Raw genomic sequence first — 20041 nt, 5'->3', positions numbered from 1 at the left:
CCTTGGCTTTGTAAGGATACATGAATAATAGTATTGAAATAATTTAAGTTAAAAAAAAAAAGAAATCATTTAAGTTTGTGGTTCTCATGTGAAATTGCTCTGATGTAATGCATTGAAATAATACTTGATAATTAGTTTTATTCTAACTTTTATTCAAATTCAGTAGGAATGATCAAAGTAATGCTTAGGCCTTTGGAATTTCTCTTTTTTCTTTCTTTCTTTTTTTTCTTTTTCTTTTTTTAGATTTTATTTCTTTATTTGAGAAAGAGCGTGAACAGGGAGGAGAGGGAGAAGCAGACTCCTTGCTGAGCAGGGAGCCTGAGATGTGGGGCTGTATCCCAGGACCCTGGGATCATGACCAGAGCCGAAGGCAGACAACCAACTGGGCCACCCAGGTGCCCCAGGCCTTTAGAGTTTCTTATCCATATTCATCTAGTTTAAAATTTATCTAAAAGAAGATACAAAAATTTATGCCACTCTTTCTCTTTTAAAAAAGTTTTGAACTGGGGAATCTCTGAGTGGCTCGGTGGTTTGGCGCCTGCCTTCCACCCAGGGCGTGATCCTGGGGTCCCGGAATCAGGTCCCGTGTGAGGCTCCCTGCGTGGAGCCTGCTTCTCCCTCTGCCTGTGTCTCTGCCTCTCTCTCTCTCTCTCTCTCTCTGTCTTTCATGAATAAATAATTTTTTTTTAAAAATCTTTGAAAAAAAGGTTTTGAACCAGTGTAATATATACAGAAAAGTATTCAAACTCATAAAGAATAGTTTTTGTCAGGCAGCCCCGGTGGTGTGGCGGTTTGGTGCCGCCTGCAGCCTGGGGTGTGATCCTGGAGACCCGGGATCAAGTCCCATGTCAGGCTCCCTGTGTGGAGCCTGCTTCTCCCTCTGCTTGTGTCTCTGCCTCTCTTTGTGTCTATAAATAAATAAAATCTTTAAAAAAAATAGTTTTTGTCTTATTATAATACAGTTTTTCATGAAGCTTATATTAGACACATTTTCAAAACTGCATCTCAAAATAAATATATTCTAAACATACACTGAAATCATTTACTATTAGGATGATTTTTATATTTTTTAATACTTTTTTCTTGTACTAAAGTATAACACATACAGAAAAGTGCCCAAATAAGTGTACAGCTTTTATCATATTGCCATAATACAATTTTTCATGAAGATTATGTATGATATATATATATACATATATATATATACATATATATATGTATATATATATATTTCTTTGCCTAAGATTAAACCTGTTTCTGCAACATTTATGTCATTTCAGAAGTGGCATGAAGAAGTCACCGCGTACAAAGATGAAGTTGAGGAAGTGGGAGCCAGAGCACAGGAGATGTTGGATGAGAACCACGTGAGCAGTAGAATGGGCTGCCAGGCCACCCAGCTGACTTCCAGATACCAAGCCCTTCTTCTCCAAGTGCTGGTAAGTGGGCTTCCAGTGCTCGCTACAGGCCAGCAAATTTCACCAGCGAAAATGTTCTCCCTTTCATTAACTTCTGGTAAAGACACACACTTATCAAAGAGACACTGGTATAGGTCTGTAATTTACTGTCCAATTCTGCTTTTCCTTTTAAAGGAACAAATAAAATTCCTGGAGGAAGAGATCCAGAGTTTGGAGGAATCAGAATTATCCCTAAATTCTTATTCTGATTGGTACACCTCTACTCATAAAAATTTCAAGAATGTGGCCACCAAAATTGACAGAGTAGATAAAGCGATGATGGGGAAAAAAATGAAGATGTTGGAGGTAGGTGTGCATATATCAGACTTGTCTCCAAGCCTTTGTTCTTCCACATTGCTGCTCTGTTCCCTAGTGCAGGCATTGGGAGCATGTGTACCTGGGATGAGTGATAGTTCATGGCTCACACTTCACTCCACATATTAAGTTATAATCTCTGTGAGACTAAAAGCTGGCTTTCAGTTCTTTGTGATGCCATGTCATCTGAATGAGTAGACTTGGTTGTTTATATCTGAATTCCAGTTTTACACTTAAATATTAGGATAAAAAAATTATCCCGAATTCATGGCCCCACATACTAAAAAAAGAGTTTTTACTCAGATCTTGAAGAATACTACTAAGGATGAGAAGAACATCATATTCTTTTTTAAGTCTCTGATTTGAAAATGATATATTGATCAAGACTTGTTAAAACCTATATTGAAGTAAAGAAAAGAAGATTCTGACTCCTGGCAGATCACCTCTTCATAAAACTTCAAAAATATATCATAAAGAGGAAACTCGAGAATGGGACTTGAAAGCCTTTTCTTTAAAAGGAAAGAAATGCTAACACTATATTTGCTTCCTGCTTACTCTCTCAGGGTTTGCTAAAAGACATGGAAAAAGGCCATAGTTTGCTGAAATCAACCCGAGAGAAGGGAGAGAGGGCTCTCAAATACCTGGAGGACAGCGAGGCAGAGACATTAAGGAATGAGATCCATGAGCATATGGAACAGTTGAAGGAACTGACCAGCACTGTCCGGAAAGAGCACATGACTCTGGAAAAAGGCCTTCTTTTAGCAAAGGAGTTCTCAGATAAATATAAAGCACTAACTCAGTGGATATCAGAATATCAAGAAATCCTACACACTCCTGAGGAACCCAAAATGGAATTATATGAGAAAAAAGCTCAATTATCTAAATATAAGGTAGTGTGCCATTACTCACAAATGTGTAGGAGGGTCATATGTGTAGGGACTTAAATGGGAGAAACATGAGAGCCCTGGTGTGTGCAGGTGCTGGAAGATATCCCTAAAGTATCTGTTCTGTTGCTTGTGAGTGATTGATTTGTCTAGGTATGCTACATCAGACTTATTTTTCCACTCAGAAATCCTATTTGCCAGTTATTCAAAGATTGTATCAATAAATGGAGATCTATTCTAACAGTCTGATTCAGGTACATGGGTACTCCAGATGAGTCTTCCTGGTATCAGGATCTCATATCTGTAAACTTTATCTCTTTTATATAGAGTCTTTCCTTCATCTTTTGGCACCCAATACCTATAAGCTGATCTATGGTGAATTAAAAATGAGATGCCATATTTGTAGGAAAATAAGTTCTAATTAACCAACTGTAGTTAAACATCTTAGAAATTAATTTTTGAAAGAATAAATGGTGATATGGATATAGCTATATAGTATATGTAGATATAGATAGTTCACCTGCTCAAATCTTTGAAACAATTTATTGAGGCTTATAGGTGGAATAATTTGTGTTCTAAATTTGACCCAAATTATTAGCAATATTTTTTTGAGAATTTCAGTATGATGGCTTCCCTCGGAGCTTTTCCTGCTGGAAGCTTTTTCCTCCTCTAGCCAATATGTCTTTTCCTATTCTTGGGTTTTTGTGCCAAGGGTAGCAGTCTGTCTTTTGAAGGTGCCACATTAGATCATAACTGCTTTTCTCTTTTTTCCCCCCACTGAGTTCTGGATATTTTTAAATAGCTCTTTTAGCCTGTCACAGCAGTATTGCACCTGGAACCTAAATCTCTAACTTCACATCCAGTTCAAACTGCAATTAACTTCATGAGCTAAAGTCAAATGATAACACCTCACTTCCTTTTGTGTAGAGTCTTTTTTTTTCCCCTCCATTGGAAGAAATGTGGTAGGAGCCAGAAATATGAACTATGTTAAATTTAGCTAAAGGTGATTCTTTTCCATATGTCCCTCTCCACGTGTGAAGGGCTATTTGCTATGTTACTCTTACTCTATATTTTAAAACTTTATTAGCTCTAAAAGTTATTCCCTAATGTTTTACATTTATCAATTTATAAAATATGCATCAGATCTTTGTTGAGGTAGATCATCTCATACGTGGCACAGACATATGTATGTATTCACCTTGATCACATAGATGAACTGGCTCTTTTTGTTTTTCTTTGTACTTAAGTCACTTCAACAAATGGTGCTGTCCCATGAACCATCAGTAAAATCAGTGAGAGAAAAAGGTGAAGCTCTCCTGGAGCTGGTGCAGGATGTCACTTTAAAGGATGAAATAGATAAACTTCAAAGTGATTACAAGGACCTCTGTGATGCAGGAAAGGTAAGGAGAGACCAGAAATTCAATAAAAATGTGCTTATTTGACAGAAAGGGGTCTTGACTTTTTTTTTCTGTTAGAAAATTAAGGGCTGGTATGAGTCAGTCTTTTTCCTTTTATTCAGATAGGATTTTCAATGATATGATGATTCTTTATGTTTTTTTCTGTTCCTAGTGATTTTTAGAAATATGTAGCTGTACCTGCCCTATGAGTTGCACTGGGTTTTTAAAAATATAAAGCAGTTATCAGTAGATTTTTGGCTTGAAATTCATCTCTAATGGGCACCTGGCTTCACAGGAGCATGTCTGCAGCCTCGAGACAAAAGTCAAAGACCACGAAGATTATAACAGTGAGCTCCAAGAAGTAGAAAAGTGGCTGCTGCAAATGTCAGGCAGACTGGTGGCACCTGATCTCATGGAGACGAGCAGTCTAGAGACAATTACCCAGCAACTGGCCCACCACAAGGTATGCCTCATCTCTAAATAGCTAAAGAATGCAGGGTTGGCTTTAACAGCTCTGTGTGTGTGTGCGCGCGCACATGTGTGTGTGTGTGTGTGAGAGAGAGAGAGAGAGAGAGAGAGAGAGAGAGAGAGAGAGAACCCAACTCTAGATCATAACAGCTGTACTAAAGAATCAGGTCAAGTCTCAAGAACATATGATAACTGAAAACAGTTGAATTCAATATTTCAGTGAATCAACTACAGTTAAATCCTGGCTTTCAACTTTTGAACACATTTTTCCCAGCTAATAGTTTCCCCTCCCCCCCCACACACAATTTAATCTTCATAAAGTAATTTATCAAAGGAAGAGATTATCTGTATTTTAGAAAAGTGTAGCCAGAGATATGGTACAGGAATAGTAATCAGAAAGTCTGGATTCTCGCCAGACTGTCATTCCCAGCTAGGGAAACTTAACCTGATTCTCCTCCTTTCACTGTTCTGTTAAGAGCAGTAATGATGCCAATCCTGTCACACAGCTGTTGTGGTCATCACAGGCGATGATGGGCATGAAAGCATTTTGTAAACCATAAAGTATGATACTGATAGGCAGTGTTATTATTTTTATTAATATATATTTGTAGTAACTATATGTGCCAGAGGACAGATGTCATATGTTCACAATTTTGTGGAGCAATTTTGGTGATCTTAGTGGGAAACTGAATTGTAGTCATCTGTGCCCAACTATCTACTGTGTCTTAGGAAAGCCAGTTAACCTTTCTAGGCTTCAGGATCCTTATCTGTAGGAGGAAATATTACTTAGCAAATATGAATAGAAAAGTTTAACTATATAATATATTCTATTAGGCACTGAGGAAATACCCTCAGTCACCTCATGATGTAGTGGTTCTATAACAGCTCAAAGACAGATGGTTCTTTTTTTATTATTATTATTTATGATAGTCACAGAGAGAGAGAGAGAGAGAGGCAGAGACACAGGCAGAGGGAGAAGCAGGCTCCACGCACAAGGAGCCCAACGTGGGATTCGATCCCGGGTCTCCAGGATCCCGCCCTGGGCCAAAGGCAGGCGCTAAACCGCTGCACCACCCAGGGATCCCCCAAATGGTTCTTTTTAATATGGTGGATATATTAAAACAGTAACTCAGCACCACCATGGAAAGTGGTGGACTCTGAGCTGCTGAGGGACCACTAGAATTTCTCTTAAATGTATTAGTGTATCAACCCAGGAAATCTGTGGTGAAATGTGCCACTTGTCATTAGTGTTGTATATAGCATTAAGGAAACTAAAGCCTGATTTGAAACAGTTGATTCTCTGCTTTAAGTGATCTATGAGAATGCTCACTAGAGAACGCATGTTGGAATAGTGGTGTGTACAAGTTGGAGTTAGGCAACCCAAGGTCCACAGGCTGGGTGTATGGCTCTGAGGGTGATATAACCTCCCTGTGCTTCAATCTACTTATCTGTAAAATGATGATAATAATATACATTTATCAGGGATAAATAGTTCCTGGACTATACCAGGGGTTTAATAAATGGTGCATAGTAAATATTATTTTATTAGTATAAATACTATTCAATATGCTAGATATTATATAAATTACTAATTAGATATTAGATTATTATATCAACCAGATATTGTATTATTAGGTAAACTAGGTATTAGTATATTAGATTAAATAGTAATTAGATTATTTTAGGTATAAATCATACTATTGTATTATTAGGTAAACTAGGTATTAGTATATTAGATTAAATAGTAATTAGATTATTTTAGGTATAAATCATACCAGAATTATCATTTATAAAGCTAAAAAAAAGTATGAACATCCTTTTTGCTGATAATAATACCATGAAACAGATATCTCTGTAACTCTATAACTGAGATTAGCCATGAATTCACTCTAGTCTTAATGGTTACTGCATCATCCCTATAGAACTTAATCCATTAAACTCATTAGCTCTTCCCATTAGGGTTTCCCTGAAAACATACATTTTTTATTTGTTAATATAGTAACAAAGACAAATTATGAAACTTTTCCAAACATCATTATACAGTAAAATTACTTATTTTAAACTTTGATAAACTGGTTATTTAAAAACTGAAAATGGGGGATCCCTGGGTGGTCCAGCGGTTTAGCACCTGCCTTTGGCCCAAGGCGCGATCCTGGAGACCCGGGATCGAATCCCACATCGGGCTTCCGGTGCATGGAGCCTGCTTCTCCCTCTGCCTATGTCTCTGCCTCTCTCCCTCTCTCTCTGTGACTATCATAAATAAATAAAAATTTAAAAAAAACTGAAAATGGAACTATGAGAATTCTATATTTCTCTAATTTTTGCAGGCAATGATGGAAGAAATTGCTGGTTTTGAAGACCGTTTGAACAACCTTAAAATTAAAGGTGACAATTTGATTAGCCAGTGTGCAGACCACCTTCAAGCAAAACTAAAACAAAATGTGCACGCTCATCTTCAGGGCACAAGTGATAGTTACTCAGCTATCTGCAGTACAGCTCAGAGGGTGAGTACCCCTGGAACATTCTAGAGTGATGATGAATTAAGGAGAAAGTCTGTACTATCTAGAGGTTCTTAAAAATAGCTTTGATCCTCAGTTTTTGGGTTAGTTTTGTTGTATGTCCAGAAAGGGAATAGGAGGATAGGTTTCATAGTCTGTGTGGACGCAGGACTAACATATCATACATTTGATTATTGTGATGGAATGGTAAGTTGCAGATACTCAGTTTTACCCAATCCTTTTATTTCATAGATTGATTATGAAAAATTTTTAAAGATTTTATTTGCACACTATCAATACTTTAACTTGCCATTTTTTCTCGAACACCAAAGTGAGTTTATTCTGTAATTCTCACAATAATTATTTTCTGTTTAACTCTATGCTACCTAGGTTATACTCCAATTCAGTATTTTTATGAATTCATATAGAAATTGGATGGAGTGAGTACCAAATTTGAGTTATAATTTATGAGTATACTTAACACTAAAATAGAATTCTTAATGTATGACATTAGCAGTAAGTCTGAGACGGATAAGAATCACTCTTCTAACAAAAATTAGGTAAAATAAGTGAATTTTTTTTTAATAATTTAGAATTTCTAAATGGCATCACAAAAAAATCCATGCATTTTTGTTGCTGGGCTAGCCAGTAAGAACTGGAGATGTACACATGACATGGGAAGAATGCTCTATCTTCATCCGGATTTGAAAAAAAAAAAATGCTGAGTGACATTAGATGACTTCCCAGACTTGAAAAATTCACATTCAGAAAGTTAAGAAAAAAGAGCAGGAGATGGGGGTAGGGGAATGGAGTAACTGGGTGAAACCCGAAGGGGTTTCACCCAGTTAAAGAGGGCACATGATGTAATGAGCACTGGCTATTAAGTGCAACTGATGAATCACTGAACTCTACCTCTGAAACTAATAATATACTATATGTTAATTGAATTTAAATTTTAAAAAAAGTTAGGAAAAAGGAGGGATAAAGTAAATCTAACAAATGATTTCAGAAGATGACACGGAGGGGAAAAGGGAGTGAAGTAAAATAAAACAGCATGGAACTTCCTGGTGAGCTGGCTAGTGTACTCCTTCAGCAGAGATTATTTTGAACACTGACATAGCAAGCATTTTCTACACAGTAAGGATTTTGCACATTTGAAAAACAATGGTAAATGTTCAAAAGACATATAGTTTAAAAATACATCTTTAAAAAACAGATGAAATTCTAAGAACATAATCAGAACTTCATAATTAAAGTGTGTAAAAATGATAAAGAGAAAAAAACACCTTTTTTCTTTTTAGTTCTGCTATAATAAGATTAAATAAGAGACCATCCGAATATCAGTGAAGATAATGAGTTTAATAGATGACAAAGAAAAACAGAATTCCATTATTGTTTCACTTGTCTTAATAAAAAGCCAGGCTAACTTAATTTCCTTCTTTTTTATTTTATTTCTTTCTTCTTTTTAAAAATAGAATAGTTTGCTCAGAAAAACATAAAGGTATATTTCACTTAGTTTCTCAGGATTTATGGATAAAATGGAAACTGGTTGGCTGGTTGAAGATTAATTAATTTGAATAGACACACTAGAAAACGTTTGGATTATTCTGAATTATTGTTATACTAAAACACAGCTTCTAAAATGAAATGAGGGCATCCAACTCTCCCTTCCCCTATGTTATAGTTTAGTTTCTTTCTTTCTTTTTTTTTTTATAGTTTAGTTTCAATTTGACCATATTCTTAAGCATTTCAGTTAGGGAAATATTGGTTACCTTTTCATGATATGATATTTTATTTTTATGTTTAGTTTCTAGTTTAAACAAAAAGTGCAGTAATTATACCATGGAGGGGGTACTGCAAAACCCCTGATTTATGTTTGATAATTTACTTCAAAGATTTCATGTTTTCTAACACATTTCTACAGTCACATCAACCCTGCCCACATTCTCTTCCCCTAATCAGGATATTATATTATAACGTGTGGGTTGAGAAATTATAAACTGAAGATGGCCTTTGAGCTTTGCAACATTTTGGAACATATGCAAACTCCTTAGATATGTATTATGGTTCTGGGGAGTCCTGTGGAGAAAATGTACTTAAATGGACTTGTCAGTATGTTTCATTTGAATCCATGATCTTTATAGAAATCAGCAGAGATTTTTTTGAACTCTCATAACCGTAGCATGATTGTTTTGTCTAAGGTGTACCAGAGTTTGGAACATGAACTTCAGAAGCATGTTAGCCGACAGGACACTCTGCAGCAGTGCCAGGCCTGGCTCTCAGCAGTCCAACCAGATTTAAAGCCAAGCCAGCTTCCACCTCTAAGCAGGGCAGAAGCCGTGAAGCAGGTAGTAGACTCCTGGAAGTTCATGTTATATTGGTATTCATCCATTCAATGAAATTGTATTACGTACTTATTATGTGCCAAATTGTGCTGGCTCCCAAGGGCATGAAAGTATGAATAAGGTCTGAGCTTGACTCTAGTCAAGTTCATGTTTTAGCTAGGAAGACAGACACAATACCAATGGTAGAATAGAAAGAGCATGGGGGATGCCTGGTTCAGCAGTTGGGTGTCTATCTTTGGCTCAGGGCATGATCCCAGTGTGTACGGGATTGGGTCCTCATCGGACTCCCTGTGAGGAGCCTGCTTCTCCCTCTGCCTGTGTCTCTGCCTCTCTCTCTCTTTCATGAATAAATACATAAAACCTTAAAAAAAAAAAAAAAAAGGAAAGCAAGAGCATGGGCCCTGTAACCAAGACATAACTCTAATAACTACTCAGCAGGGTGACCATGGGTTAAATCACTTAATTTCTCCAAGCCTCAGTGTTTTCATATATAAAGTGATGATTATAAGTATACTTACTTCTGAAAGTTATGAAGAAATCCAAACATCATACCACATGATTTAGAAACTGAAAGGAGGGGTGGTTTTTGTTCCCCATGGGACATTAGACAATGTCTGAAGACATTTTGGCTGTCGCCCCTGGGAGTGGTGGGATGCTATTGGTATCAGCCTGGGAAATTGCTGGGCACCCTGTAATCACCAGGACAGTCCCTCCAGCAAATATTTACTTGGCTTCAAATGTTAGTAGATTTGAGGTTGAAAAGGCACAGAGGCATAAACCTAACAAATTCAGATGTAAGGTCTTCCGTGGTTTTCTCCCACTCACCTCTTTGACCTCTGCTCCTACTGAGTCACTATGCTCCAGCCTCAGGGTTTTGCACTTGCTGTCCCTTTCATCACCCCTTGGCAATACTTCCTACTTTCTTGAATTTAATTTTGTTCCTCAAAGAGATCTTGGAGGTACATTCTTCTTAAAGTAGCAGTGCCTCTTCATCATACGTCCCTTCCTTTATTCTGCTACATGGTATTTCTCACTACCAAACATTGCATTGCATGTTTATTTGTTTATAAATTATCTGTCTCTCTCATAAGATTGCAAGCTCCATGGAAACAAGGGTTTTGTCTTGGGTACTGCATTGTACTCAGTATCTAATGCAGAGCTTACATACACTCTGGGTATCTTCACAGAAACACATCTCTCTGTGTTTCTGTATATAAAGATTCACCCATCAGCCTTTCTTGGGGTTATGGAAAGGAAGGAGCACTATATGAACTTCTGCATATAAAAAGAGCCCAGCCATCTGCATTTTTACCAGACTCCAAGGAAGTCTACAAATGCACAAAGACCTCTTTCTTTCTGTCTCCAGAATATACAAAAACATATGAAGTAGCCAGAGTAGGGTACTGATCCTTTCTGTGAAATGGAAAACAACCTAAAATGTGGGCAGAGAATCTGGAAAGATGTAGAAGTTTCTTGGGTGTTCCCCTTCCCAGACTGTACAGACTAATTACATTGAGAAGCAGCTGCTGGACAAATGGATCCCTGCCAGTGTGTTTTGAATTCCTTCCTGCAAGTCACTAATATGTGTCATTTATAACAAAGGTGAAACTACTGAGCATAGCAAGGTTATTTTTGAAATGTCAACAAAATACTACAAATGGTACAAATATTTGCTATCTAAATATAGCATGTTTCTCTTTCACTCTGACAAGTTCGGGTTGTTTTTTTGTTTTTGTTTTTTTTTTCAGGTCAAACACTTCAGAGCTTTGCAGGAACAGGCAAGGACTTACTTAGATCTCCTCTGCTCCATGTGTGACTTGTCAAACTCTTCAGTGAAAACCACAGCAAAAGACATTCAACAAACAGAGCAAATGGTAAAAGTTTAAAAATCACATTGGATTTGTCTGTTTCTTGCTTGATGTGAGATGTGAAAGAAGATATCTCCTGGGATTATTCTTTCTATAAGGCTTTTATAGTCATTATAATAAATAGATATTTGAATTTCAACTAAGTCACAGACAGTAAGCACCCTGATCTAATCCCACTGAATTGGAACATTTAGTCCCCTTGCACTGCCGATCATTAATGCCTCTTTCCGCTCCTCCTTTCTCCTTAATTACCATTCTCTTTTTCTCTTTTCTAAATTTTCCTGTCACATTTTTGTTCTTTTTTTTCTTTTCCAACTTTTTCTTTAGGTAATAATGTGAAGAGGTCCTGATTCTTGCTTTGTATCAAGGATGGCAAAGAGCATGCTATCCGTCAAGATTCTTCTAATCCATGGGTGGTTACTGAGTGTAGTATTGAGAAGGATTCTGAAGCTGTATCTCAGCTCAGTGGAAAAAGTGTTGTAAGGAGTTTGCAGTACTTGTCCACAGCAGATAGCAGCACAGGAGCCATGTGCTCATCACTGCTGCCTTAAACTTGTCAAGGCAACACATTTAGGTTTAAAAAAGAAAAGAAAAATATACTTGGTTTTGATATTTATTGACTGAATATTCACAGAATAGTAAAAGGATATAAAAGAAAAAAGTATCAAAGAAATTAAATAATAAATACTAATGTAGATATTAAAATTACCAAAATAATGTAGATTTTTTTACTTTTATATTACCAAAACAAACCTCTCTTTAAATCCTTATGAAAGGTGATATAATTCATACATCTTTTTAAAGAAATTATTTATTGAAATAAATTATGTGGTTTCGAAAACCAGTGAAGCTGATCTAAAAATATATTCAAAGCATCAATTACTTGGTGTTTGGTAAGTATCAACAAATGTACCAGAGAGAACAATATAAGTCTTCTAGTTAATCCCAAGACTAAATTCATGAGTCCGTCAAGCAGTTGTGTCTACTGAAATGCCCACCATAAAAAGCCACTAGGGTAACTCTGACCTAATTGTTAAAACTTCTGGAGCTTCACAACTAATTGAAATCACATGGCATAAGTCTTTGACATTTAAAATTTTTAGAAAATATAAAAAGAAAATCTGCTTTACTTCAAGCAAATAAAAATTTGTTTTGGATTTATTATAGAGTGTGTGTATGTGTGTGTGTGTGTGTGTGTGCATGTATTTTGGCCTGTGTACATGGGCAGCCTGAAGGATCACATTTCTGATTCACTAAACCTAAATGTTCTATCTCTGCTGCTAAGTTTTGCCTCTGTGTTCTCTCAAGATTGAACAAAGGCTTGCCCAGGCACAGAACTTAACTCAGGGTTGGGGAGAGATCAAGCACATGAAGGCCGAGCTTTGGATTTACCTCCAGGATGCTGATCAGCAACTACAGAATATGAAGAGGAGGCACTCAGAACTGGAGCTCAACATTGCACAGAACATGGTTTCCCAAGTGAAGGTAGGAATTAATGAGTCTCCAGGGGAGATAAAGGAGACGACGAGTGGTATGTGGCAGCCAGTCCTTCAACATTAGTAGAGCTATTTAGGGAATGAGATAGAATCAGAATAACCTTCATTTAGTGCCAGGAAAGGACAGTTTAGAAAGCAAACATTCAAATATTTTCTTGGAGCCCCAATTAACTACTTGGATTGAAGGACATTCACTCTGTAGTTTGTTTTTGAATAAAGCAGTTATGGTTTAGCCAATAGAGCCAGAAGGTACTTCCACTAAACAAACACGAAGCCTTATTATTTACTAGGCTTTCATCATGATATTGCCAAAGCTGTAGGATTGTAAATGTATCAATTAATTAAATATATCTAACCCATAAAACATATATTAATATATAATTAATTTTAAGTATAATATAAATAGGATTTATATTGTATATTTACATACACCTTAAATGTAACAGAAAATTATTTAGTTTATTAACTTCATTGGAAGTTATACCAGATTTTTAACAAACATTAAGATTTATTTTTGTCATGATAGTGAGCCATTATATTTTCTACTGGAATATTGTTTGCATATGCAGAAAGAAGAATAGAGATAAATTAGATTTTTTTAAAAAAATTAGATTTTTTTCTCAAAAGAAATGAACTTTAAAAATTTTAAGAAAATTAGGGCTGTACTTTAAGATAAAGTATTACCTTTTTTTTCTTAATGACTATAGTCTAGTTTCACATTTATCAGTTTTCTTTATACTTTTCAAAATAGCATAGTGAAGGAAAATACCACAGTTACCCTTTGATTCTTATATACTTGAAATTTGTAAATTCATAAAGAGGTATGATTTTTAGACTTCCTCTTTGTCTCCCATGACTCATTCATTATACATTCTTCAGATACTTGAAGTGTTTGGAGGTATTATATCTATGTCTCACTCTGTCTTTATTGGACGGGGAGGGGGAGGTTATTATACATCATTTATTTTGTTATTATTGTTATTCTTTAGGATTTTGTTAAGAAGCTACAGTGCAAACAGGCATCAGTGACTGCTATTACAGAAAGGGTGAATAAGTTAACCAAGAAGCAGGAGTCTCCTGAACACAAGGAAATAAGTCACTTAAATGACCAATGGTTAGATCTCTGTCTTCAGTCTAACAATCTGTGCTTGCAAAGGGAAGAGGATCTTCAGAGAACAAGAGATTACCATGACTGTATGAATGTTGTTGAAGTGTTCTTAGAAAAATTTACTACAGAATGGGATAACTTAGCCAGGTAACAACAATTCTCTAGTGACTCACCAAAATGCTAAACCAGAAATTCCCTAATCTTTATAAAACTCAAAAATGTCTTACATTTTAAACATCTATTGTCTACCATAATAAATTCCGATAAAACATTATTAAGAATCTCATGCCATATGGGTACAGAATCATGGTTTTTCTTGCTCAGTATCAGTTTAACCAGTGAGTAAAAAGAAAATGTTTGAAAACAGTACCATTTCCCCCTGTGACCTTAAGGGATATTCAAAGACTGTTACAGTGTAACTTTAAAGAGTATCTCAAGAATATTTCTAGCTTTGTTTAATCATCAGTTATAGTACTATCATCTATCAATTCATAAAATGAATCCTTCTTAAATCTATGTATTCTGTAGGTTTTTTGGCAATTCTGTAAAGTAGTGCATTCTCTATAATTCCGTCAAGTTGTCTTGTACTTGTGGAATTCTAGAAATTAGTGAACAATCCAAATTTAATTAATGTGTGTCCTTTGTGATTTTTTAGCAGTTGAACCCCTCTTATCTTGTTGTTTGAAAAGAATTTCCTTTTCTGCCACATATATGGGGTTCATATGGAAATCTTTCTGTACTTCTGATCACTATAATTGTTAAAATCTTCACTTTTTCTGCCTACATTTATTAATTTGTAGCAATTAATATGGAAAACATAATTTTAGATGTAATTAAATTATAGAGGTTTTTTTTAGAAAGGTGCACTATTTTCTGATTTGTTTACTTTTCATTGATGCTAAACATCCTACTAGCCTTTAGAACAAATCTAGTTGATATCAGCAGAAACCCATATTTTGGGTTTATAATAGGCATCTCCATTTGGTTGGCCCACAGACAACTCGGATCTAGTAAGGCCCAAACAGAACTCATCATTCTACCTCCCAACCCTGTTACTCACATTTCAGAGTTGATCATTTTATAATTGAAAGAGACTTATAAGATTCCTTTTTCTCATGTGTGTTTTATAATTAAAGGGTTGAGAATTCTTTGTATTTCACACGTATTTTTAAAGATTTCTAATGATAAGCAAAAAAAATCTCATTATATAGATGAGTGACTGTTAAAGTCATTGATTATATCTTACAGATTAAATTAGTACTATATTGTTTATTAGAGGTTCTTCTCGTAGGAAAGCACATGACTTGTGAATGACCTATTAATTTCTTTTTTTTTAAGATTTATTTATTTATTTATGATAGAGTGGGGGGGCAGAGACACAGGAGGAGGGAGAAGCAGGCTCCATGCTGGGAGCCTGATGTGGGACTTGATCTTGGGACTCCAGGATCATGCCCTGGGCCAAAGGCAGGCGCTAAACCACTGAGCCACCCAGGGATCCCCAACCTATTTCTTTAAGAATGCAGAAGAAGAAACACAGAGAAATATCAAGGCAACTTGTTTTGGTTCAACTTCTGATATAGAAATAAGAGTCTTGTATTCCATAATAATCACAGAACCTCTTCAATAAATGTGAATTTGAACTACTGTAAGCTAAGAACATCCGCTTTAAGAAAACATTTGTTGAAATATAATTTAACATGGTATGAACAAACATAGATATTAATTAAAGCTATTTGTTTTTTGTTTTCTTTCAATATATTTATAGGTCTGATGCAGAGAGTACAGCTGTCCACCTAGAAGCTTTGAAAAAGTTAGCCCTAGCACTGCAGGAGAGAAAGCAGGCTATTGAAGATCTGAAAGATCAAAAACAAAAAATGATAGAACATCTGAATTTAGATGACAAAGAACTAGTCAAAGAGCAGACAAGTCACCTTGAACAACGTTGGTTTCAGCTTGAAGACCTTGTTAAAAGGAAAATCCAAGTGTCTGTCACCAACCTGGAGGAGTTAAATGTGGTGCGGTCCAGGTTTCAGGAGCTAATGGAGTGGGCAGAGGAGCAACAGCCCAACATTTCTGAGGCCCTGAAGCAGAGTCCCCCACCAGATGTGGCTCAGAACCTCCTCATGGATCACCTTGCCATTTGCAGTGAACTGGAGGCCAAACAGATGCTCCTGAAATCACTGATTAAGGACGCTGACAGGGTGATGGCTGATCTTGGCCTAAATGAGCGGCAGATAATCCAGAAGGCACTCTCTGATGCACAGAGTCATGTGAATTGTCTCAGTGACTTAGTGGGCCAGAGACGAAAGTACTTAAACAAGGCCCTATCCGAGAAAACCCAATTCCTTATGGCAGTGTTCCAGGCGACCAGCCAAATTCAGCAACATGAGCGAAAGATAATGTTCCGTGAGCACATCTGTCTGTTACCAGATGATGTGAGCAAACAAGTTAAGACATGTAAGAGCGCGCAAGCCAGCCTCAAGACCTACCAAAATGAAGTCACTGGACTTTGGGCTCAGGGTCGTGAATTAATGAAAGGAGCCACAGAGCAGGAAAAGAGTGAAATACTGGGTAAGCTCCAGGAGTTGCAGAGTGTCTATGACACTGTCTTACAAAAGTGTAGCCATCGGCTACAAGAACTAGAAAAAAATTTAGTTTCTAGGAAGCATTTTAAGGAAGATTTTGATAAGGCTTGTCATTGGCTAAAACAAGCAGATATTGTTACATTTCCTGAAATCAATCTAATGAATGAGAGTGCTGAGCTTCATACACAGCTGGCCAAATACCAACACATTCTTGAACAATCTCCAGAATATGAAAATCTCCTGCTTACACTACAGAGAACTGGGCAGGCCATATTGCCATCACTAAATGAAGTTGATCATTCCTACCTCAATGAAAAGCTAAATGCTCTGCCCCTGCAATTTAATGTAGTTGTTGCCTTGGCTAAAGACAAGTTCTATAAAGTCCAAGAAGCAATTCTTGCTCGGAAAGAGTATGCTTCCTTGATCGAGTTGACAACTCAATCTCTGAGTGAACTTGAAGACCAATTCTTAAAGATGAACAAAGTCCCCACTGACCTGATAGTTGAAGAGGCTCTGTCTCTTCAGGATGGTTGCAGAGCCCTTTTGAGAGAGGTGTCAGGCCTCGGGGAGGCAGTGGATGAACTGAACCAGAAGAAAGAAAGTTTTAGAAGCACAGGTCAGCCTTGGCAGCCAGACAAGATGCTGCACCTTGTCACCTTGTACCACAGGCTGAAGCGACAAGCAGAACAAAGAGTGAATTTATTGGAAGATACCACCAGTGCATATCAAGAGCATGAAAAGATGTGCCACCAGCTAGAAAAACAACTAGAGGCTGTGAAAACAGAGCAGTCCAAAGTAAATGAGGAGACACTTCCTGCAGAGGAAAAGCTCAAAATGTATCACTCACTAGCAGGAAGTCTTCAGGATTCAGAAATCATACTAAAACGAGTAACTGTACATCTTGAAGATCTGGTTCCACATCTTGATCCCTTGGCTTATGAGAAAGCAAAGCAACAGATCCAGTCCTGGCAAGAGGAGTTAAAACTGTTGACTTCTGCCATTGGCGCGACGGTGACAGAGTGTGAGAGCCGCATGGTACAGAGTATAGACTTCCAGACAGAGCTGAGCCGCTCCCTGGACTGGCTAAGGAGTGTAAAGGCAGAGCTGAGTGGGCCAGTCTGCCTGGAACTGAGCCTACAGGACATCCAGGAGGAGATCAGAAAGATCCAGATTCATCAAGAAGAGGTACAGTCCAGCCTGAGAATAATGAATGCCCTGAGTAACAAGGAGAAGGAGAAATTCACTAAAGCCAAAGAGCTAATTTCTGCTGATTTACAGCACACTCTTGCTGAGCTCTCAGAGCTGGATGGAGACATTCAGGAAGCTTTACGCACCAGACAGGTTAGTATACTAGGGCTTCTCTTTTCTTTTTTCTACTCTGCTTATTTGTAAACAGTTGTGAGAAATTTCTTAGTTTTTGTTATTGGTTAGAGATGCTTCGTTCAATTTTTTTTAGATAGGAAGGGGGAGGGAGAGAATGAATCTCAAGCAGGCTCCATGCACAGTGCAGAGCCTGATGCAGGGTTCCATCTCACAACTCTGAGATCATGACCTAAGAGAAAGTAGAGTCGGACACTTAACTAAGTCACCCAGGCATCCCTATATTTCTTTTTTGACACTATATAGAATCATCTTCAACATCTTTATTGCTCATATGCATGGCATTAATCTCATGTATTCCAGACTTTTACTTTTCCTTAGTTATAACACAGTTCTCTGTGTTACCTCAGTTCTCTCTCACCTTTAGGAGAGATAATGCATGAAAGCACTAATATAATCAATACCACACATGAGTACATTAATACTGAAATTAATTAATTAGCAATGAATAGTTAGTGATGCCCTTCTTAAACAATGTGAAGCCTGACATTTCTAAGATTAGTGCTAGATGAAGAGCCTCCAAAGGAGGTGTTGTGGACATGATGCAATCCTGACCTGATTCCAAGCCATGTTTATTGTGGGGTTCCTCATCAGTTTCCCCTTCTCTTCATCCTTTCCTCATCTTCTCTTGGTCCCCTGCAGCAGGAAGCAAGACTACAAGATTCGTTCATGACTTTACTTGGGGAATAACAAAGAATTGAGAACATGCACAGAGCTTCCTAGTTCTGTGGAATTTCAACCAGCCATTTAGATAAAAGACCGTTTTCCTTAGGATAACATAGTAGCTAAAGCTTTGGAGTAAGGCACACCTGGGTTTTATTATCAGTTATTTGATCTTGGGCAAATGACTTACATTCCTCAAATCTCAGCTTCTGTTCTGTGGAAGAAGGATAATAATATTTCCCTCTTAGATTTATACTCTCAGTGTAGGGCCTGATGGAGACAGAAGTAGACCCCGAAGAATCTTAGCTGATAGCTAAGATTTAACTGTATTTTCCATATAGATTGGTTAACACTAAATAGTAAATCTTTTTTTAATCTTAATATTTGGGTAAAATCTTGGGAAATTTCATTAGCTAAAGTTCTGACTTCTTAAACAATAGTCTATTTAGTATACTTTTACCTTTTCGTGTTGAATCAAGGTCACTGTTAAATTCTTTTTATAATTTCCCTATAGCTATAGAGTGTTTAATCTAGGGTGAAGAATCAGGACAGAAGTTACCTGGAGTTTTCATTTCTGAGAAACATCTGTCCTGTAAGGTTGCTTCTGTTGATTTATTGATTTTTTTGAACCAAAATCTTGAATCTGTTAAGGTGTCCCTACTTCTGCCATCTTGTGATTGATAATCTTATTGGTTGTCTCGGTCCCAGTAACTAAAGGTCATGGTTCCAGGGGTATTATTAATGTCCACACTGATTCTTTGCTTGACCATCTACATCCTTTCCACGTTAAGTGCTAATCTTGCATGTACTTTCTGTGTCTGCTTGCATAGTAATGGCTTGTCTTGTCCAGTCACTGCTGGCTGGTTATGATCTCTCCTTCTGCATTTGAATGGATTTCACTTTATGGGGTCAGCTTTCCATTCTTAAACTTGTTTTGTTTTAGTCTCTATTCAAGACTTATGGGATACTAGTTCATTTTCAGAAATTGCTATTTAGTATGGTGAATGACAGTTTGGAAGTTTGGTGTTATACTTCCTTCCTCCCAACCTCCTCTTTATTGAGGATTAACTGACAAATAAAATTCTAAGATATTTAAAGTGTACAATGTAATGGTTTGATATATGTAAACACTATGAAAGGATTTCCCCCATTGAGTGAATTAGTATATCTGTTATCTCACATTTTTTGTCGAGAACATTTAATTTCTAATGTCTTAGCAAATTTCAATTATACAATGTAGTATTATCAACTATAGTCACCATGTTATACATCTTCATACCTTATTCAACTTAAAACTAATAATTTCTACCATTTTACCAACCTCCTCTATTTTTTCCATCCCTTAGGCCCCCTAGCAAACACTAGTCTGCTTAGTTTCTATGATTTCAACTCCTTTTTTTTCATTAGATTCCATATATAAGTGAGACCATGTGGTATTTGTCTCTCTCTGTCTGGCTTATTTTGCTTAGCATCATATCCTCTAGGTTCATCCACGTTTTCTTTAATGACAGGACTTCCTTCTTTTTTAAGGCTGAATAATATTCATATATACCATATTTTATTTTTTTTAATTGAAGTAT

General features: G+C 36.8%; 1 protein-coding gene across 15 annotated transcripts in view; it reads left to right on the top strand.

Moving 5' to 3' along the window:
• Positions 1-20041, top strand: part of SYNE1 (spectrin repeat containing nuclear envelope protein 1) — a 449233-nt gene that overhangs the window by 245020 nt on the left and 184172 nt on the right. For all 15 annotated transcript variants that reach the window (XM_038526343.1, XM_038526344.1, XM_038526348.1 and 12 more), the window contains 11 exons: positions 1281-1436; positions 1590-1760; positions 2333-2659; positions 3901-4053; positions 4346-4513; positions 6846-7022; positions 9218-9364; positions 11110-11235; positions 12538-12714; positions 13715-13980; positions 15599-17759. In XM_038526343.1, the coding sequence (XP_038382271.1) occupies positions 1281-1436; positions 1590-1760; positions 2333-2659; positions 3901-4053; positions 4346-4513; positions 6846-7022; positions 9218-9364; positions 11110-11235; positions 12538-12714; positions 13715-13980; positions 15599-17759 (4029 nt within the window). The remainder of the gene's footprint in view (positions 1-1280; positions 1437-1589; positions 1761-2332; positions 2660-3900; positions 4054-4345; positions 4514-6845; positions 7023-9217; positions 9365-11109; positions 11236-12537; positions 12715-13714; positions 13981-15598; positions 17760-20041) is intronic.

This window comes from Canis lupus, chromosome 1 (genome assembly GCF_011100685.1).
Source record: "Canis lupus familiaris isolate Mischka breed German Shepherd chromosome 1, alternate assembly UU_Cfam_GSD_1.0, whole genome shotgun sequence".
Lineage (NCBI taxonomy): Eukaryota > Metazoa > Chordata > Mammalia > Carnivora > Canidae > Canis > Canis lupus.
The sequence above is the reverse complement of the archived record's forward strand: the minus strand, read 5'-3'. Positions and strand labels throughout refer to the sequence as shown.